Raw genomic sequence first — 22,415 nt, forward strand, 5'->3', positions numbered from 1 at the left:
TGTGGACTCTACCTTCACCTTGCTTCCCCCAGCCACACCAGTCTCCAGCTGATATTTTGGGCTCCAACTCTGCTCCGTAAGGACAGGACATCCAAAAGTGTGGGCAGGTTTCAGCTGGGGAAAAGCATAAGTACAGATTGATAGCTTGCCTTGATTTAGTATTAGGAGGTCTCAGGGGGTCTGGGAGCAGACTCTGTTCTGATACAAGAAGAAGAAGAAGAAGAAGAAGAAGAAGAAGAAGAAGAAGAAGAAGAAGAAGAAGAAGAAGAAGAAGAAGAAGAAGAAGAAGAAGAAGAAGAAGAAGAAGAAGAAGAAGAAGAAGAAGAAGAAGAAGAAGAAGAAGAAGAGGACCTTGGAGGTCATCTAGTCCAACCCCCTGCTCAGGCAGGAAACCCTATACCATTTCAGGCAAATGGCTGTCCAGTCTCTTCTTAAAAACCTCCAGTGTTGGAGCATTCACCACCTCTGGAGGCAGGTTGTTCCACTGGTTAATTGTTCTAACTGTCAGGAAGTTTCTCCTTAGTTCTAGGTTGCTTCTCTCCTTGACTAGTTTCCATCCATTGCTTCTTGTCCTGCTTTCAGGTGCTTTGGAGAATAGCTTGACTCCCTCTTCTTTGTGGCAGCCCCTGAGATATTGGAACACTGCTATCATGTCACCCCTCGCCCTTCTCTTCATTAAACTACACATACCTAAACTACACAATATTGAGGGCTAACGCTGTTTTGCCACTGAGGGGAGAGAGACCTTAAAAAGAGGATTGCACTGGCCCTTACTAATGAGACTGAGAAGGAAAATCAGTCATGGACAGGAATGCAGGGCTGGCATAGACTAGCTAACTAATGTGATTCATTTAAGATTTAGTATGAATGCAGAAACATGCAAGAACTGAGTAAACTATGGTTAATCAAGGATAGGCAACCTCTGTGAACACAGCAATTATATGAGGATGGAGAAAAGTTCCTAACTTCAAACATGCACACTTGGGTTGGATTCTGTGTCTTTATTTTGAATGGATAAAATAAATGGGGTCTGCCATAATACTAAAATGTGAAAATGTGGTTTGCCATAATATTAAAAGCTCAAATTGGGGATGAAAAGATGAAGGGAAGAAGTGTTTATTTTATGCAAGGTGATTGTATAACATTAATACTTTTGCAGGATCCAACCTGGGTCAGTCACTGGGACCAGAGGTTTAGTCTTCCGAGCTTTTGGACTCATCCTGGAGCCCGTCCTCAGGGAACCTCTCTCTAGCAGAGTGTATTATTATCCTGGAACACGTATATTTCCCTTCATTCATTGATACTTTTCCTCTTTGGATAAGTTGACTTGCCAGATTGTGAGTAAGAAATTTAGATTTTAAAAATCATTACCTGAAAAATATGTCATTAACACGATGGATCAAATATAAGTCTAGATTTGGCCCAAAGTGATCATTGTATAAAAAACTTTCTACCCAAGAGAAACATAAAGAATGAAATGTGCTTATGCTCTTTAGTAAGGCCAGATTTGGAATAGTGCATCCAATTTTAGTTACCATAGTACAAAAAAGATATTGAGACTCTAGAAAGAGTACAGAGAAGAGCAACGATGATGATTAGAGGGCTAGAGGCTAAAACACAGGAACAACGGTTTCAGGAACTGGGTATGTCTAATCTAACAAAAAGAAGGACTAGGGGTGACATGATAGCAGTCTTCCAGTAGTTGAGGGGCTGTCATAAAGAAGAGGGAGGAAACCTATTCTCCAAAGCAGGGGTCCCCAATTCCCAGTCCGTGGGCTAGTACCGGGCTGCGGCATGCCAGCAACTGGTCCACACAAACAAGCAAAGCCCCATCTGCAGGATGCAGGCAGCATACAAAACCATGCCCCCTCCGGTCAGTGGACAAACCTCTCTCCACATAACTGGTCCCTGGTGCCCAAAAGGTTGGGGACCTCTGCTCCAAACCACCTGAAAGCAAGACAAGAAATAACTTATAGAAACTTACCAAAGACAGAAATTTCCTGACAGTGAGAAAAATTAATCAGCGGAACAGTTTTTTTCAGAAGTTGTGGGTGCACCAACACCAGATTTTTTAAAGAAGACATTGGACAGCAATTTGTCCAATCATATAAATTCTCTGCTTCAGCAGGTAGTTGGACCAGAAGACCTCCAAGGTCCCTTCCAGCTCTGTTATTCTGCTATTCTGAAATGTTAACAATGGTTAACATTTGAGGATTTATTAACATCCAATAAAGAAATTAAAATGATGATAAAGGAACAATTAGCAACAGATGGACACTCTTTTCAATGATTTTCTAATAATCAGAGGCTTAAAATGGATAAAAAAAGTTAAAGAAAAAATAAATTTGAAATAGAATGATGTACAAATTATGATCTTAGCTAAAATGTACAAATTTTGACTAAGATTTGAAATGGGAAGAATGGGTTGAAAATTGGTGAAATGGGCTACAATATAAACATGGATGCAGGCGAAAAATGTGGGGAACTGGTGTTAAACTTACATTGTGTTATGGTTTAAGAGTTTACTTATAGTAAATTATGTATTGATGTTATATGAAACCAGCTATCTAAAATGTATAAAGCAATATAAAACCAGAGTTAGAAGTGTGTAGAGGAGGATGAGACTTTTTAATCATGCATGGTAGATTTGTGAAAAAGCAAAAAGCATGGATACAAATTCATATAGTGATGCAAAAGATATTACAGATATTATGGATGTGAGGGTGATCTTGCTGCGACATCTGTCACCCCATTGATCGCCATGGTTGATTCAGCTGATCTGGCTGGCTACGCAGGTCTCCCCTTCCTTCCTCACTGCTCCATGTGTGTCCTTCCCGAAGTTGCGCGCTCGGTGGAAGAGGACGACCATCCCAGATAGGACGAGTGTACCGATCTACAGTCAAGGGTATACGATATTACAGATATTAATTCTGGAAATAAATGGTTATTTCTGAGTTTTATGGAGAAGGAATTAGAAAAAAACTATAGGTAATTTATATTATATACAGTAACTTGTCAAAATTATTGTATGCAGAAAGTTGGAAAAGCAATGAAATGCCTACAGTAGAATACTGAATCACAAAATTAACTGAAATGTCAACGCTGGCCAATTTTTCTAACCAGTAACAAAAAAAGGGCAGAACGTACAATTGTACATTTTTTTCTTTTCTTCAACTTCGTTCCTTCCTATTTCCTATCTTTGTTTTGTATATTTTATATAGTTTGTATATTCTACAACAAATTTTCTAATTAAAAATCTAAAAAGAAATTTGTGTTCATGTGACTGATCTGTAAAAAATATTTTATGTATAGCAGGAACCATGCCTATCTCTAAAAATATCTGCAGAATACCCTGTTTTTCTTTTGCTTATCATATTTCACTTGAAGGACTTAAGAGAAAATACGATTTTATAACCTCAGCATTACTGATAAAATCCCCTTCTAAACAATCTCAGCTAGGGCCATTATCAGTACTTGAGATTATAAATTCCGTATGGTTAATTATGTATGGTAAAAGAAGCTACTATTTTGTTGTGTAATTTATATAGGATCCCTAACCCAACCCTATGCCATGACAGACTTTACAGACAATAAGTAGTACCTTGAATTGCACCCAAATATCCACTGGAAGAAGTCATCTGGTGGCTTCATGTAGATGTTCTAGTGGAGAATAGATGGGTTTGGGGAATCAAACATGTATGGAGTGGACCTGTCCTCCCCTTTTCCAACACTGATTGGATCCGGCCCTTGAGAAGGAGAAGGATCACAATACTGTGCCTTCAACTCCCAACCTCTTGAACCGGTCCAGAAGGATACCATCAACCAAAAGTAACCAAAAGCTATTGAGAGATAAAGGAAGGCCAGGAAACATGTATCCCCTATCACCAGGTCTCTTCAGAAGTCATCAACAAGTGTGACCAATTATATTCTAGCACTATAATCAGGTCTGAGCTCTGACTGAATGTGGTCCAAATATATTCTTTCCCTCATGGCCTTCAGAATCTGCAGCCCAACCAGTTTCTCAACAACCCTATCTAAGAAGGGGAAGTTGGAAGCAGGACAAAAATTGTCTAATATTGCAGGTCCAAAGGTGATTTCTTGAGGAGCTCCCTTAAATACAGGCAAACTACCACCTATGTACATGCAGGTGGAACCACCTCTGAATTCACCGCTGCTTAGACCCAACTACATATTGTCTCCCAGAATGTCCTAACCAGCCAAAAGGGACATAGATCTACACAAGTCATGAAATAACAGCCCCAAGGATCCTATCTATTTCCTCAAGACCAAGAGCCTCAAGCACATTGCAGATTACCAGGCTTCGATCAATTCCACTAAAAGGGTCCAGTTCAAAGGAGATTGCAGTGATTTTAATCAATAGATGTGTGAGAGTATTCTTCATACTGGCCCCCACAAGCATTTGCCTGCTCCCGTTCTTTCCAAGAGGGACTAGGTCACCATGAAGAGCAACCAATCTGCAGACATGATAAGTGTGGAGAAATAATTACATTTTGTTGCTCTTATTGTCATGAGTTATTGTTATGCTACCTGTTATGTCGTGGGTTCTGGTGAGCAGGAATGAAGACACACGGTTTGGTACAGAGAAACTCATTCTTTATTTCTTGATGGAACTGTACTCAGGCTAAATAAAGATAAACTGCAAACAAATGTATCAAGAGTAAATAAATAGAGAAATGATGGGAACCTTGAGAAAGTCATGGCTGGATGAGGTTAATGAAATCCTCAAAATTTAACAAATAGTGTTGCTGTAAACTAGGATCTAAATAGATCACTTCCCTTATGTATGAATATTTTCCACTTCAGCATGCATCAGTTTTTAACTATTAACATTAAATGTAAAATTAAATATTTTAAAAAGTGGCTTTGTACTCTAACTCTGGAGTTTGAACCAACCAATCTTTTCCTGTATATGAGTTTTAAGAGGGGGAATGCTCTGTTCCCCCTTATTACTTAGCAAAGTAAATAAAAGAGATTAGGCAGGAAGCTTTAATTGTCCCTAACTTTTTTACAGTATTCCTGGTTTAGGTATAAAAAAAGAAATCTAGAGAAATATGTACACTACTTATATAAAAAGGGAAAAGCCAAACAACATCCACCCTGGAAAACTTACTGGAAGGTTCTAAGCATTTATCTCTATTGAGTTGTTTGAATTGCAAAAAGGCATCTGTTTTATTCAAGAGCCATTTTTTTGCTCATCTTGCCCTGTATGCATAGACTAAAAGTAACCATAAACATGGAATACTATAATAGTAGAAGGGTGTCTATACTTAAAGAATCCATTTTACCAGGTCTTTTGTGCACAGTACAAGCACCTAATTTTTAGAGGCTGACCACACACAATACCGATAAGCAACCATTTTTCCTAACTTGGAAGTGGGGAGGAGATTGAGGAAAACGATCGACCACCTCCTGGCGGCTTCCAATGGGGAGGTGGAAAGAAGGGCGGAGCCAACCCAGCTGCAGCCAGCAAAACTAGACACGGATTAAGCTGGAGATGTTGTGAAATGCAAACTTTATAATGAAGACAAACAACGGTTTCTGCTGGCACTTTGCCAGCAATGAAGCATGCTGAAAGGCATTTGCCCATAAAGAATGAACCAGCCCTTAAAAATGAGAAAGGGCTCAGGTTAATGTGAAAGCTCAGGCTACCGTCCCACCTTTATTAAAGGATAAAGTGTTCGAGAGAGCCAGTTTGGTGCAATTGTTAAGGCACCAGGCTAAAATCCGAGAGACCCAGAGTTGTAGTTCTGCTTGAGGCATAAAGCCAGCGTGACTTTGGGCTACTTATTTTCTCTAAGCCCTAGAAAGCAGGCAAGGGCAAACAACTTCCACGGTTTTGCCCAGAAAACTGCAGGGACGAGTCCAGGCGGTCGCCAAAGTCAATCCTCCCAACCCCATGTGTCTGTGAACCAAGACCTCCACGCTATGCAAAGAAACACTCCTTTACGCTGCATAGCTCTACCAGGATTGATGCCCAGCGAGAAAAGGTACAATTTTCGAAACTTTTGAAAAGTTTTACGTGTGCGTTAAATAAGGCAAACGAGCAAAATAATAAACAGCAATACAGACTGAGTGGGGGGAAAAAAACTGTCAAGAAACGGAGAGACAAACGTATCAAACGTCCACATCAGCAGAAACCCAGCGCTCGCCGCCTGAGCTGTTTCGGGATTCTTCCCTCCCCTCCTTTTCCCAGACGCCGAACCCCCCCCCCCGCCCCGCCCCCCGCGTGCGTCGTGGCCACGCGCCTCCTCTGCCTGGCCAATGGGCGAGGAGCCCGTCGCCTCGCGCGCCTAGGAAGGAAGGAAGGAAGGAAGGGCGGGCGAAGTCCATTGGCCTAAGGAGGGGCCGTGGTGAACCCGGGAGGAGACGTCACTTCACCTGCCGGCCTGTCAATCTTCCGCGGAAAAGCTGGGAGCGAACCGTGAAGAAGCAAAGCCTCGATCAGCCCCAAGCTCGGTCAGTATTCTTTTAAAGCACGGGTTGAAGCGCTGACCCCAGCCCTTGTTTGTAGGAGCGGGGAAATCCCCGACGGGCCCCTTCTCTTTTCTCCCTAATGAAGAAGAGGCGCCTATAACAGGGGTCGGCAACCTCGGCTCTTTTATGACTCGTGGACTTCAACTCCCAGAATTCCTGAGCCAGCATAGCTGGCTCAGGAATTCTGGGAGTTGAAGTCCACGAGTCATAAAAGAGCCGAGGTTGCCGACCCCTGGCCTATAATAACCGCTTCCCCCAGAAGAAAACGCACGAGTTGCGTTTTCTGCTCTGCAGAACGCTAGGCCCTTCTCGCAAAGTTGGATAGGATTCGTGGAAGTGGGCCTCGCATATCTTCTGTTTTCCTAATTTACACCCGGTCTGTGGTGTGTCCTGCTTGAATACCTTTTCCCATTTTTCCCCCTGACTTTATTTGGCTTTTTTCTTTAATCCTAGGAACTGTTCCTTGTTTATTTAGTATGTGGTGCTTTAGTTTAATCCTTGCTTCTGTGTTATAAATAAGACTGAACTGAGTTATGGGTATCATCATTCTTCTAGTCCAGCATTTTTTGGGAGAAGGAGAACAATCGCACTTAGTTGAAGACTCTGGGGATTTTCAGGACTTAAAAACTTACAATTTTCTTCTCCATTTGACCTTTTCCAGGATTTATCCTCCATGGCGCTAAGGTTACCTAGCAGGCTATTGCTGCAATGCAGAAGCAGCGTCACAAACTACTGTCATACTCGAGCACAGAGCGCAAGTGCACCTGTGCCAAAAGGTCAGTGACTGATTTTTGCTATCGGGTGAGGGTAGAGATAGTAGGGCCACAGCTAAGAGATAGATAAACCTATTTAGGATTCTTGGACTTTATGGAGAAGGAACACAAAAGAGACAGTTGGATTGAGAAATGGGCTTATTTTGTCACTTGTGTTACAGAAAAAGAAGGGAAGCCTTTGGTGAACGGATCAAAAGGTAAACAGATACTTCTTTCTTGCCAGTTGTGATTTAGAGCTGCATATCTGAGCTCATAATTTCCAATCACTCTTGAAACTGCATTCCTCCTAGTTCATAGAGCCTTAAATTGATAAAAATTGGAAATCTATTTGCTCTGTTGTATAAGATACACATTCTGTTAATTCCTTTTCATTAATTTGGTGGTTCTGAGGAGGGATGTAAGTGACCAAGGATCTATGCATCTAATAGATATAGATTAGATTTTGATTAGATAACTAAAATATTTTATTCCTTCAAAAATTGGTCCTGGATATTCTGTTCTAGAAGATACAAACCATTACTGCCACTATCATAATTGATAATTTTGTATATGTATGCTCCCAGAAATAAAGCCCACCAAACTGTCAACCTCAGTGTATAAATAACAATTGCAGTTATAGAATATATAACTATGACCTGTGTATTTCAGAGCCATATGGCATCATTTTAATTGTTTTTAATTTTTGTAATTTGTTGTATTGTTTTTAAAAAACCTTGTGAACCGCCCTGAGTCCTACGGGAGAAGGGCGGTATATAAGTTTAATAAATATATAAATATAAATATAATAGTTAAGGTGTGGACTAGAAACATGGATTTGCAGACAGAGATTTACACAGGTTTGCACGTGCCAATTACACAACTTTTTGATGGCATTCATGTTACTATCTGTAGGGACAATTGTTGGACTTTGTACTCCCATTACTTCAGCAGTCCTTATATGGTATCTTGTACTGGTGAGGGAATTTCTTTATCAGTCCTTTTATTCTTCAGGTTAGTTCTAGCTTTCTTCTTCCAGTTCCGAAAGCCCAGTTTGACTGGCGTGATGCCCTACAATTAGAAAGGCTCCTGACTCAGGAGGAAATAATGATGCGGGACTCATTTCGTGCCTATTGCCAAGAAAAGTTGATGCCCAGGATCCTTATGGCCAATCGAAATGAAGGTAACTTTGTATTAACAATGTGGTGTTCTTCATACTTTGAGGCTTTGAGCTTCTACAATCCCTTGGAACTGCTGGCTGGGCTGTGGCTGATGGGAATTGAAATTCAAAACATATGTAGGGCAATAGATTGCCTATTATTGCTTTACATAACATGACATTCGCCTTTTAGAAATAGAGAATCTCCTGTTTGGCATTTGCTGAATGTACCAATAGATTAAATAGCTAAGTTACTTATTCAGTGACTTGGATGGCAATACTATGTCTATGGAGATTCTCAGTCATCCTGGTCATAGTTATCCCAAAGGTGCTTTTTCACTAGGCAACTGAACTTTCTTGTTTTTCTTTGAAGACATTTCGCTTCTCATCCAAGAAGCTTCTTCAGCTCTGACTGAATGGTGGGGAATGGAAGAATTTATACTGCTTGCAGATAGCTGGCCATTTGCATTCTTTTAAAGAGTCATTAAGGCCACCTGGAGCTTTATCTGTGTCGTCAGGGTCACCTGAGTAGAGCAAATAGTTGCGGAGCCTTCTTGGAACTGCTGAAAGGACTGTGTTATAGACTGAAGATAGATGATGTCGTAGTATCCCTCCTCCTCTGTTGAGAGAGGGCAGATCAGTTTTGACATAGATGGCCTTTTTGACCCCTCTTTCAAACGAGCAGTCCTCTCTGTCCAAAATATGGACTTTGCTGTCTTAGAAAGAGCGGCCTTTGTCTTTTAAATGCAGATGGACTGCTGACTCTTGTCCTGATGGGTTTGTACAGATTTGCACGTGGATTGTACTATTATATATACCACATTGCTCAGTTTGCTTCTGGGTGTTTTATCCTTCTGCCTTAGTGTATGTGCACATATGTTGTGTTGGCACGTATGTTGTGTTGGCTGAAGATCCTCCTGAGATTTTCCGATATTGTTTTTTTCTTTGTCTGTTATGGAGGAGCTCCTGCTGGGCCTTTTTGGGATCTATGAAGGCTCACTTGGGATAGCCACACGTTTTAGTTCTTTTTCTTTCCCATCTTTGCTGGTAGGCAGACCCTTCAGCTCAGTGATGTAGGGTTCTGATAACCCCCATTTTGTGCTTTAGTGGGTGGTGAGAATCAAAATGTAAATATTGACTTGTATGTGTGGATTTTCTGTAAACTTCAATGTTAAGGCTTCTATTTTAATGTGTACTGCAGCCAGACTATTTTCCTTAACATCTTCCCATGCGAATTTGATGTGTTTGGTGAATGCTTCCAATTCTTGTTTTTTAATCTTGACCCAAATATCATCCACGTACCTATACCAGTGAGTGGGTGGAATTCCTGTGAAGGAGTTTAGGGCTTTGGTTTCTACCTCTTCCATGTAGAGATTGACCACAATGGGGGACACAGGTGAACCCATGATGCAGCCATATTTATCTGTACAAACCTTCAATGTATTTAAAATAGGTAGTTGTGAGGCAGAGGTCCATCATGGCAAATATGTGGTCTGGGCTGAGGTTCGTTCTGTCACCTAACGTGCTGTCTACAAGAGCACAAAATGGGAGTTATCAGAACCCTGCACCACCAAGCTGAAGGTCTGCCTACCAGCAAAGATGGGAAAGAAAAAGAACTAACACCAAGGAAGCCCTCAGAACGTGTGGCTATCCCAAGTGGGCCTGCATCAAATCCCAAAGAAGACCCAGCAGATGCTCCTCCATACAGACAAAGAAGAAAACAATAAGCGAAGCAACATTGTCATTCCATACATTGCAGGAATATCGGAAAAGCTCAGGAGGATCTTCAGCCAACACAACATACCTGCACACTTCAAACCCACAAATACACTAAGGCAGAAGCTTGTCCACCCCAAGGATAAAACACCCAGACACAAACTGAGGAAAGTGGTATATGTAGTACAATGCAGTGAGCCATGTGCAGAGCTGTACATTGGGGAAACAAAACAACCACTTCATAAATGAATGGCACAACATTGGAGAACAAACCCATCAGGACAGGTTTCAGCAGTCCATCTGCATTTAAAAGACACAAGGCCACTCTTTCAAAGACATTTTGCTCAGAGAGAACCACTGGTTTGAAAGAGGGGTCAAAGGGATCAAGAGACCATCTATGTCGAAATTGAACAGCCCTCTCTCAACAGAGGAGGAGGGATACGACATCACCTATCTTTAGTCTACAACACAGTCCTTTCAGCAGTTCCAAGAAGCTCCACCCATTTGCACTACTCAGGTGACTCTGGCGACACATAAATCTCCAGGTGGCCTCAACGACTCTCTAAAAGAATGCAAATGACCAGTTATCTGCAAGGAGTATAAATCCTTCCATTCCCCACTATCCAGTCAGAGCTGAATAAGCTTCTTGGATGAGAAGTGAAATGTTTTCAAAGAAAAAGTCCAGTTGCCCTGTGAAAAGGGACCTTTGGGATCAATTTTCAAAAGGGAGTGGCAGTATCTCTGAGTTAAGTGTACTTTGATTTCCTTTCAGATATTCATGTTCTCAGAAATAAAATAACACCTATCTAGGTATCAGAAATGAAAACATGTGTGGGTATAAATCAATGAGAGCCAGTTTGGTGTAATGATGAAGGACACCAGGAGATCCTGCCTTATTTTTATCTTGCCTTAGGCATAAAGTAAGTTTAGTGATTTTGGGCTATTCTCTCACATTCAGTCCTAGGAAGACAAAGAAGGCAAACCATTTCTGAAAAGTTTGCCAAGAAAGCTGCATGAACTAATCTAGACTCACTTGAAAAAATATACATTTTTTGTGTGTTATTTCATATGCAATCTTACCTTCCCTTAGAGCTGTGGTGACATACTGATTAGAATGCAGTAAAGATAGGGATCCCTGCAGATTTTACTCTGCTAATCATTGCCGACTATAGGGGTGGTGCTCATCTCCATTTCTTGGCCATTAAGCTAGCGCTGTCCAAAGACATTTCCACGGTCATGTGGCTAGCATGATGTCATGGAGCACTGTTACTTTACCACTGAAGTGGTACCTATTTATCTACTTGCATTTGCATGCTGGAGCAGGAGCTGGAGAAAGGACAGGAAGTCACCTGGTCACGTGCTCAGATGTTGAACCTGGGCTGTCAGCTTTCTAGCTGACAAGCCCAGTGTCTTAATTGTTGACCAACCATGCTGCTCTAGAATGCAGGATTGCAGGCTAACTCTGCCCACAGCCTAGAGTTCGATCGTGACTGGCTCAAGGTTGACTCAGCCTTCCATCCTTCCAAAATGAGGATCCAGATTGTTGGGGGCAATATACTGACCCTATAAAATGGTTAGAAAGTGTTGTAAAGCACTATGAAATTGTATTCCCAAGTAGTATTTCACAAGGCAAATGGACTTTCTTGTTTTTCTTTGAAGACTTTTCACTTCTTATCCAAGAAGCTTCTTCAGCTCTGTCTGGATGGTGGAGAATGGAAGGATTTATACTCCTTGCAGACAGCAAATGAATGCAAATGACCAGCTGTCTGCAAGCAGTATAAATCCTTCCATTCTCCAGTATCCAGTCAGAGCAAAAGAAGCTTCTTGGAAGAGAAGTGAAACATCTTCAACGAAAAACAAGGTCCAGTTGCCTTTGGAGCAACCATCATCTGGATGACTGAGAATCTCCATAGACATATGAAGTGGTATGTAAGTCTAAGTACTATTGCTATTAAAATGGAATACTGATTTTAATGTAAATTCAGTAATTGCTGACTTTGGGGCTCTAGTAATTATCAAAGTTACTTGTCGGTATTATAACATGTCTCTATATTACTTACCAGGCTTCTGAGAAATATAGAAATATAGATACTTTATGCATATTTCTTACAATAGGTTTTGCTTATAATGTTGTAAATTACATTTTTAATTATATTTTCATTCTAGTCTTTCACCGGGAAATTGTGTCAGAGATGGGGTCCCTTGGTGTCTTGGGCCCAACCATCAAAGGTATTGCTAAACATTTTTCATGATGTGGGTGAGCCCATTATATCTGTAGCAGAAATGGAGGATTTTTCAGAACTTTTTCATGTTTCTTGGGAGGAGAAGTTCAACAATATATCATGTCTCCATTTCAGTTTAAGTATTTGATAAATCATCACCATCACCTTCTAGGTATTTGTATACCTCTTTTATTTGACTGATTAGTTCTTTGTTTCTGCTGGTTTGCATTTGTATTCAGTCAGTGACTTCAAAGTTTTATCTACAGTTTAATTTATTATTTAATATTTTTTATTTGTCCTATAAGAGAAATATAGTTAAAATCAATGAATGAAAGAATATGGGAAGTATATTTTGAAGTGTTTTGAAAAGTAACAATATGATGTATTTTGCTTGTGCTGCTAATCTGGTTGTGGCTTACCTTGCAATATTAAATATTAGATTTTGTTTTTAAATGCACTGTTATAAATTGTAAAATGCTTGACTACAAAATTAAAATACAAAATTTAAAAATCCAGATTTAGAAATTGCCACTCATTTATCATATTTGAAATATTAGGGTTTCTATTTTTAGAGATTTAGTAAAACTTGATTTTAGTTCATATTAGGGACTTTGAAGATGTAACCATTATCTTATATTTGTAAGATATATTATAAAAAACATTTTGGGGCTTCTTGGAGTATTAGGACATTATTCTGCTAAAATAAATTATTCCCTTTATTTTCTTGTTTCTTTCTAAATATTTGGCAGATAGGATCTTTTAGGAGAGTTACCTAAGAGGCTTTCTTGACATAGATGGGTTTATGATTAATTCTCCATTCTTTTGCCTTAGGTTATGGCTGTGCGGGGACCACTTATGTTGCATATGGACTCCTGGCCAGGGAGATTGAGAGGGTAGACAGTAGCTATCGGTCAGTCATGAGTGTTCAGTCATCTTTGGTGATGCATCCTATATATGCATATGGGACAGAAGAGCAGAAGCAGAAATATTTGCCAGGCCTGGGTGAGTTAATAGTTTAGAAGACTGAATGCAGAAGTTTACTCTGTAGTTATACCAACACTGGTATGTTTTTATCTCTTGTGCTATTATTACACATACACGCATATGTATGTATGCATGTGCATTCACATCATATTTTAACTTGCCCAAATCCCAAAGAGAACCAATTTTATCTTCTCCTATCCATCCAGCTGACATCTCAGCATTCTGTATATCCTAAAAATGTGTGCTTCATAGATCATATTAATGTTCTTACATTTGATTTTTAAAAAGTATTTTAGAGGAGTGCTAGTATGTACAAGAAATTCTTTTTTATCTATTTTTATTCTATCTTTTGTATTTTAGAAAATTTCCTAGTTACAGTCTTTTGATTTGCCAGCTTTGGAAATAACAATTAAAACTTGCACAAGACAAAATTATAATTATCTCCTTTATTCACATAGAAGACAGTAGTGTTACTGCTTTGTTTCCTTGAATATCCCAAATCTCTTCCTTTTTTCACTTTTGGCATTTACGGTATCTCATTCACTGTTCTGAAAAACGGTGAAGTAATTCTTCCAGGTTCTTTTCATCCTTCAATTAGAATTTGGTTGAGCTTTTTTTAAAAACTTTATTTAACACTAATAATTTTATTTTTTCAGTTTACCTATTCTATTTTACCTATTAAAATTATATTTTAATTTCATGTTTTAGTTAATTGTTACTTCATTCTTTTCCCCATTTCCCAGTACTTTCCTTCCATCTTCTGGTTTGGCTCTGTTTAGACCAGCTTTTATTTTTTTCTTTTCAGTTCTGCTGATTTTTTTATCATATTGTTTATCAAGATAGTTTTGGCTGGTTAATTTATTTAAAGAATACTCTTTTTTTAAAGTAAATTACAGTATACAATACCATAATCCAGAAGGGTTGATAGAATTTGTGAATTTTTTTGCCTACTAGGTTCCATAGTACAGTGGTAACTTGCTACTCATTGTTAATTCCAGGAGGCGCAATGAGTACCAAAAACAATGAGTATCAAACAATTTTTCCCCATAGAGAATAATTTAGTGAATCAGTAGGCAGCTGGACACTGACAGGTTTGACTCTTCCAGCTCTATTCTGAATTGAAATTGAAATTAAGTTCTAGCTTGTGCATCGAGTACCAAACAAAGGATGAGTAGTGGGACAAAATTTTCAGATCAAAATATGTTGAGTACCAAATTTGATGAGTTTCAAAGCGGTTGAGTATCAAGGTACCACTATAGATTTATCCCTGTGAAGTTGTTTGAATAACAAGAAGACTGGTGAAGGAAGTGAGAAGGATAATTTAGGAATTGCTGTACTCATCTTTTGATGTTTTTTTTCCACCATAGCTAAAGGAGAGTTGCTGGGCTGTTTTGGGCTTACAGAACCTAACCATGGAAGTGATCCTGGTAGCATGGAGACTCGGGCCCAGTACAACCCTTCCAGGAAGACCTACACACTCAATGGTTCCAAGACTTGGTGAGGTTTGCACTTGTCCTCATCTATGCGGATCACAAGAGGGAAGTAACCTAGGAAACTTGGATTATTTTGAAATAGTGGTGAAACTTTAAGCCCCTGATAATTATGGTGACAGATTTGAGAGAAGAGGACTGAATTAAATTTTGTTTCTGAAAGATTAGATAACACCTAAGCTTTGCTCTGTTCGGAGATGGTTTTCACATTGTATTTTCCCCTCTAGAGTGTGCCTTTTTGTAGCTACTTGCATTTTAACTTTTTATAAGTCCTGTGTTGAGGCATACCAGACATTGACAATATACTTGCTCATTTTTTAGGATCACTAATTCTCCAATGGCTGACATATGTGTAGTGTGGGCTGTATGTGACGATGGCAAAATACAAGGCTTCCTATTGGAACGAGGAATGAAAGGTCTTTCTACCCCAAAGATTGAGGGCAAATTTTCACTACGGGCCTCTCTTACTGGGATGATTATTATGGAAGATGTAGAAGTGCCTGAAGAGAATCTACTACCCAAAGTGTCTGGACTCGCAGTAAGATCTCTCCACAATCCATGTGATACTCATTGGCATGTGAATGATACAGGGACCAGGAATGCTACAAGAGGTGTTAGCCCAAGTTAATTACCAGGGGATGTTGAGAAAGATTGAAAACACATTTTAATTAAAACTTAACAGTATTTCTAGATACTGTTAGCTATATTTAGCTATAAGGTTTGGGTTTATTTCATTATGAATGTGTAAATTGCTTTGCAACAATAAGTACTATTGTACAACTAAGGAACAAATATAAATCTAGTATTCCATATTTGTTTATATTTGTAAGCTTGCATATACAGCTAGTAAGCAGATGATAGATGCGAATCATGTGTATGATCCTTGGAAGTCAGTACCTTTTTGGAATAGAAGGAATATTAATAAACTCCTTCTCTGAATTGTAATGTCTTTCTCTTCTCACAGGGACCTTTTGGCTGCTTGAATAATGCACGTTATGGCATCTCCTGGGGAGCACTGGGTGCTGCTGAGTTCTGTATGCACACAGCCAGGCAGTATACTTTGGATAGGTAAAGTCTCAAGATTTCTGGGCAGATGTTCTACAGGAAATGGCATGTGATTACAATGATGCTTACATACTAATATGTAGGTATCCTTAATATTTCATTTACACAAAAACTATGATTGTGATATGATCCCACGATATCGGTCATGTGGAAGAGATTGTGAGCTTTGTTTCAAGACCATGCTGAGCATCCTTGACTGAACTCACATTTGAAAAAAGATGTCCAGCAATGCCAGTTTTTCTAAGGATATAATGGATGAAAGGAGAATCCTAAAGATATACATTTTATTTATATTTCATGGGTTCTTAACAGATCCTTAGGTCCCCAGGGCCTAAGATTATTCATGGATGGTTTCCATTTGTACAGTTTCACGGCCATTTGTAATAGAGCACATATTTAGGGTCACTGGAATGTACAGCTGCATTTTTAGATTTAGATGTCTCCATAATTTTTTATAATTCTCAAGTCATATTAATTAAAGTGTATCTCCAGTTCTAAATCCAGTTCTATAGATTATTCTGTTGCTTCTCATAGCGTAGTTTTTGTATGCAGTTCTCTCCACTGAATTTTTGAGTCTCCACCACTTTTTATAGGTTTGCATCATACAGAATACAGAAAAGACCGTATCCTATTTCATCTGCTTTTTGTTACACCTGTTATATCTGAATTCTTCTTTAAGATTAACTTGATATGCTTAAAAGCTTCTAGTATGATAGAATCACCTTCTGCGTGGTGATCCTCCAAATACTTCCAGTATTTTATCAACTTTTTTTCCTACAGTACCTGTGCAATGGTTTTAGCTGAATTATCTCATCCATTCATCTTAGAAACCAGTTCAGAGCTCCTTTGGCAAGAAACCAATTGATCCAGAAGAAGTTGGCTGACATGCTCACAGAGATCACTATTGGGTTACAGGCTTGTCTGCAACTGGGGCGCTTGAAAGATGAAGACAAGTAGGCATACATTTGTTTATGTAATTAATGGCAAAACTGTGCATAGTGACCTTTTTTTCCTCATAGGGAGGCTTAGTCAAATGAAAGATAAAATGGACACACTACTTCATTTTGTATCTGGGGAAACACTTTAAAAAATCAATACCTTTCTGCTGGAGAGAGACAGAGATAAAAGAGAGGATCAAATTGTTCTCCTTTTTTTAACCCACAATTTCTTTCAGTTTCTCCCAGCATTGCAGTGTGCAACAATAAAAAAGAAAATCTATTCACTGTGCTGCAGCTAGCACATATATCTGGGACTATCCCAGAGCAGAAGGTAGAAATTAAAAATTATATTTTAAATACAGTCACCCATTACTATTTTATACTAGGCATGACAAAAAGCAAGGTCTCTATTAAGCCATAAGAAAGAAGGGAGAAAAAGGAGCTAAGTTTAAGAGAATACAGAGCTGCAATTTCATTTCTCAGAGGACAGTCATATGTTAAATATGCTGTGTTAAGTGCCTGGGAAGCTGCAATCAAGCTTGAGCCAACTAAGAGAGAAAGCCTAATACTACAGTGCTCAAGCCTGTGCTTTTAAAAGCAGTTAACAGCAGGGAGAAAAAAACTGCACAACCACAAGATGTGGTTAGTTATTCCATTCTTTTCTTTTTCATCATAATCCCAATGAAACTCTGGCTGTAGTGGCAGCTGTAAAAAGAAAGCATTGGAGATTGATAAATGAGGACCCAGATTGTTGGGGGCAATATGCTGATTCTATAAAATTTCTCACCGCTCTTGTGTACCTTGGTCCTCCTGTCCAATTTTTTTTTTAAAAAAAGATGCTACACTAGGTGTGATTTCTGTCACATCTGACTTGTTATCTACTTTGTATGAAAGCCTAGGCACCTAAGCCCTTTCATTCCTCACTTGATTCTAGTATTTGTTCTATGTTCCCAGGGCAACTCCTGAAATGATCTCTATGCTGAAACGGAATTCCTGTGGGAAAGCCCTGGAGATTGCCCGGCAAGCTCGTGACATGCTAGGGGGCAATGGAATTGCAGATGAATATCATGTCATCAGGCATGTTATGAATTTGGAGGCAGTTAACACATATGAAGGTAAAAAAGGATTGTAATTATGTCCAGCAAACGTTATTTAGAAACATATTCTATTATTTTGCTTCATTTATATATTAATTTTTTTAAAGAGACAATTCTAACAACATTTTTCCCTTTTTTGCCTTCAGGGACTCATGATATCCATGCTCTCATCCTTGGCAGAGCTATCACTGGACTTCAGGCATTCACAGTTGGGAAATAAACATATTTCTTCAGTTTTCCTCTACATGATTCCAGTTTGGAAGATCACTCAAGATGGTTTATGATGTGGGAATATCTTTATAAGATGAGCATGCCTGCTTCTGCTCACCAGATTGTAATCAAATTATTCAGTTCAACTCAATTATTTGTAAGCTGAAACAAATCAGGCATTTGAAAATTCTCTGTTGTTCACCAGAAGTACAGAAAGAAATTAAAAGTGCTGCATTATGCTAAAGGAAACTTTTTCTAATTGATAGAAGGATAACACTGTGGTCTAGGAAATATTTTGGAATTGTCTAATTGTTTTTGAGGCAAACTATTTTGGTAGATGTTTAATTTTTAAAACTGATTGCTGCTCCAGAGTCCAGGCAGAGCCTTGAGATCTATATCAGCATGGATAATCTACAATTTATAGTTTTAAAAAATCCAGGTAAGATTCCTCTTTTTGTGTAAGAGGAAACCTGTAATACTTGCAAACACAGATGAAAATCAGAATTTACTATGTACTCTGTGATTTTCCTGCCCTGTGACGTAACTAGTTGCCATTTTTAGTGCCTTCATTGACAGTGTTAAATATATTAGCACACATTTTTGATGATGTGTTAAGCTATTTCAACTCAGAACCTTGCCTCTTTGAATAAGGTCCCCTTTGTGCTTTCAAAAATAAATTTAATGTGATGAATTTCCAACAGTAGTTTGTGTAGGATGATTAGTTGAAACCTGATATTCTAATATTAGTGACGAGAGAAAATTAGCCTTTCCTGTGAGCAGTTCTTTCACATCTGATGGATGTGTGTGTGTGTATGTGTGTGTGTATACAGTATATGTATATATACAGTACATGTATATATATCTCGGGTTTCTTCCCGCGTTCCTTTCATCTTCAGAAAGTTGTGGCGACGTTTCGACGAAATCCCATCCGTCATCATCAGGCTGGAGTGTTCCTCCTGCTGCTTCCAGGAGCAATGCTTGGTCTGGCTGTTCCTTTCCTTCCAACTGCCGGTGGGGCTGTGTTCTGACTGGGTGGAGGCGTGGCTGCTTTCTGATTGGGTGGGGGTGTCCTCCGACTGGGTGGAGGCGTGGTTGTCTTCTGATTGAGTGGAGGCGTGGCTGTCTTCAGATTGGGTGGGGTGTGTTCTGAATGGGTGGGGTTTTTTGTTGTGTTGTAATATCCTGAGTGTTGTGATTTGGTGTCCTGAGGAGTGGGCTGTGTAGTGGCCTCCAGAGCTTTGGTTTGGCTCCGAGTTCGAGGACCTGCTATGTATCTCTGGTATGGGTCAGTCAGGTTCGTGTGTGCGTTCTTCTGCTTGGGTGATGGCACTTTTGCTTGACTTGTTCTGTCTTCTGTGTGGGAGAGTTTTTGTTCTGGGTGTGGATGAGTCTTGCTGGGGCTGGTGGCATTTGGGGTTGTTTGTTGGTTTTTTAAATCCTTGTTTGCTGAAATTCGTTTCTCTATCAATGCTGGTTTCCAAATGGCATGTAGGCGGGAGGTGTCGTCTCGCTTGTTCATACTGTCTGGGTGTTTTTCTATTTCAATGGCTTCTCTGATTATTCTGCTATTGAGATGTTCTATTTTGGCGATTGTTTTTGTACCTTCAAAATTGATGTTGTGTCCCGTAGTGTTTATGTGTTGTACTAGTGAAGATGTGTGATCTTTCTTCTGTACTGAGTTCTTATGTTCTTCTACACGTACCTCTATTCTTCTGTTAGTCTGTCCGATGTATGTTGCTGGACAGGAGGCGCATGGGATTTGGTATATGCCTGGTTTTCCAGTTCTATTTTGTCTTTGGGATTTCTCAGGATGGTTGATATCTTTCTGTCAGTGTTAAATGCGGTTTTGATGTTATGTTTGCGTAGTACTTTACTGATTTTGTCGATTGTTCCTTTTATGTAGGGCAAGATGGCTCGTCCGTTGTTCTGTTCTTCTTCTTGGATGTTTTTCTGTTTCGGAGTCCCCTGCTGAATCATATTGGTGATTTTGTTTTTTTGGAACTTGTTTGCTGTCAATATGTCTGTCAGGGTGTGTAGTTCTGTTTGTATATGTGTTTCATCTGCAAGGCGTCTGGTTCTTAGTGTTTTGGCTACTGAATTTATTTGTGCTGGGTGATGATGTGATTGCTAGCTAGCCTGCACTAGAGGAGGTCGTTAAAATTATTTACAGGATTACTTCCTTAGGAACTAAACTTTTAGAATCTAAAACAGCTAATTCAGAAAAGCCAACAGGAAAGAACCTCACATTTTTCATCTGCTTCTGTCTTTTGGAAGGCAGTTTATATATATGTTGCTTTTGGGTGGTTTGCTGGTGCAGAGGAAGAAGGAAGCAGAAGCCTCCAGCCTGATGATGACGGATGGGATTCCGTCGAAACGTCGCCCCTACACCTTTAGTTCTACACGGGAAAAAACCCGAATAACCAAAGATCCATATATATATATATATATATATATATATATATATATATATATATATGTGTGTGTGTGTGTGTGTGTGTGTGTGTGTGTGTGTGTGTGTGTGTGTGAAGCATTTTCATTTAATCTATGTACTGAAATTAATCAGTAATTAATTTTATTTTCTAAAACAGAAGTTACATTATGGAACAGTTAAGGCTGTAAGATATGAAATCCAATCTCTGAGCCTTGGATGTGGCCCCCAGAGACCACCAAATATTGCCACCACATTATAAAAAGGAAAAAAAATGATTATATTTAAAGACAACTTAAATGTAATTGTTTTTTTTATCCTGGCCCCACAACTTCCTTATCCCTGATTTTTGGAGTTGAACTCTCAACATACCACTCATAGTAAATATGTTACCTTAAGAAAAGTTGTGTAATCATGAGCCAAGAAGTCAATTTCTAATACTTACGGAGCACTAAATAGGATGAAAATGCAGAGGTAAAAATGTGATTATGTTTCTAATTAAAAGAACAAATATGAAAAGATTTTTTTGTGGTTTACCATATCACACTGTATTGCCTAGCACTGACGTTAGTATATTGCTGAAAGGCAAAAAATACAGAGAACATAATAACTTGTTAGCTACTGCAAGAAGATCTCACAGACTAACTACAAACAATGGCATGACAAAGTAGCAACTGCAATGGTGCATTGGAAGATCTGCAAGAAATATCATTTGCCTACAAGCAAGAACTGGTGGGACCATAAAATAGAGAAAAGTAATAGAAAGGGAAAAAGCTAGTGTTCTGGGACTTTAGAATTCAGACAGGCACCTGCCACATTATGTGCCAGATTTAACAATTGTTGATAAGAAAGACAAAGTCTGGATAGTAGATATGGCAGTACTTGGAGACAGCAGAATATAAGAGAAGGAAATGGAGAAAGTAACAAAATACGAAGAAATAGAACAACTGTGACAAATGAAAGCAAAGTGGTACCAATAGTAATAGGCGCCTTGGGTGCAATCCCAAAACAACTGAAGCTCTACCTGAACACCATTGGCCTTGACACCATCAGTCAATTGCAAAAGGCAGCTTTACTCAACAGCTTACACTTCTGAAGATACCTCTAACATCATCAAGCAACATCTGCCTATCTCAGGTCCTTGAAAGGACTTGATTGCGGGATAAAATGCCAAATCCAGTCTAAAAAACTGGCTGGCTGCAACAAACCATAATAAAAGAAGAAATAGCAACAAATTATTTTTACTTCTGAAGTTTATGGTGTTTGTGAACATTTATGTTTAAAGTGTGAATGTTTACCAAGTTTTAAATAACTTGTTCATTTCTTAGTGAGAGCACTAGATATCATCTTTGTCCTAATTACCTTTACAGATAATAGTTTTTTTCTTGTACTTTCATACTATAAATCTGAGGTGTTAAGCTGGGTACCCATATATATTTTATCCAGTCAGTGATAACAGATTTAAACTGCCCTTGTAGCACTTCATGTTCTTGACCAAAGACTTGTTGTGATGATATTCAAGAGATTGCACGATAGCAACATCCTGATTGGGTTTAATTACTGACAACAGACTAAAGGAAGTCAGCTGAACAAGGATTTGCCTTGCTGAAAATGCCCATTTTATGGAATGAGAAAAGGAAAAGAGAGACCACATGAGTATCATGTTCCTATGTACTGACTACATTTGCTAGGGCACTTATTGATTTTATACCTCCATAAGCACTGCTAATAGTTCAAATGTTTTGAAAATAAAATAAATTACTGTACCTTAATATAACTAATTTTATTGAGATTATGGATTAGAAAATGACTCATTTGCAAATGAGTAATGAAGAACCAAAAAACTGCTTGAAAATAAATTT

General features: G+C 39.0%; 1 protein-coding gene and 1 long non-coding RNA gene across 3 annotated transcripts; one reads left to right on the forward strand and one right to left on the reverse strand.

The window, feature by feature from the left end:
* Positions 1–2,326: 2,326 nt before the first annotated feature.
* On the reverse strand, positions 2,327–4,609 carry LOC310636212. The gene is made up of 3 exons (XR_014491640.1): positions 4,549–4,609; positions 3,602–3,660; positions 2,327–2,893 (listed from the first exon to the last, which is right to left on the reverse strand). It is a non-coding gene; the product is annotated as an uncharacterized lncRNA (long non-coding RNA).
* Positions 4,610–5,990: 1,381 nt separating this feature from the next.
* On the forward strand, positions 5,991–21,074 carry GCDH (glutaryl-CoA dehydrogenase). 2 transcript variants are annotated; one of them, XM_083355488.1, is made up of 13 exons: positions 5,991–6,008; positions 7,157–7,271; positions 7,430–7,465; positions 8,284–8,427; positions 12,286–12,348; positions 13,173–13,343; positions 14,693–14,822; positions 15,137–15,353; positions 15,780–15,883; positions 16,708–16,833; positions 17,773–17,933; positions 18,062–18,947; positions 20,654–21,074. In XM_083355488.1, exons 2-12 carry the CDS (start codon positions 7,169–7,171, stop codon positions 18,133–18,135), a joined length of 1,329 nt encoding a protein of 442 aa, XP_083211614.1. In that variant the 5' UTR covers positions 5,991–6,008; positions 7,157–7,168; the 3' UTR covers positions 18,136–18,947; positions 20,654–21,074. The 2 variants fall into 2 exon arrangements, with proteins under 2 accessions (XP_083211614.1, XP_083211613.1); XM_083355487.1 differs by lacking the exon at positions 5,991–6,008 and adding an exon at positions 6,062–6,477.
* The last annotated feature ends 1,341 nt before the right edge of the window (positions 21,075–22,415 follow it).

This window comes from Vipera ursinii (assembly GCF_947247035.1).
Source record: "Vipera ursinii genome assembly, chromosome: 2".
NCBI classification, from domain to species: domain Eukaryota; kingdom Metazoa; phylum Chordata; class Lepidosauria; order Squamata; family Viperidae; genus Vipera; species Vipera ursinii.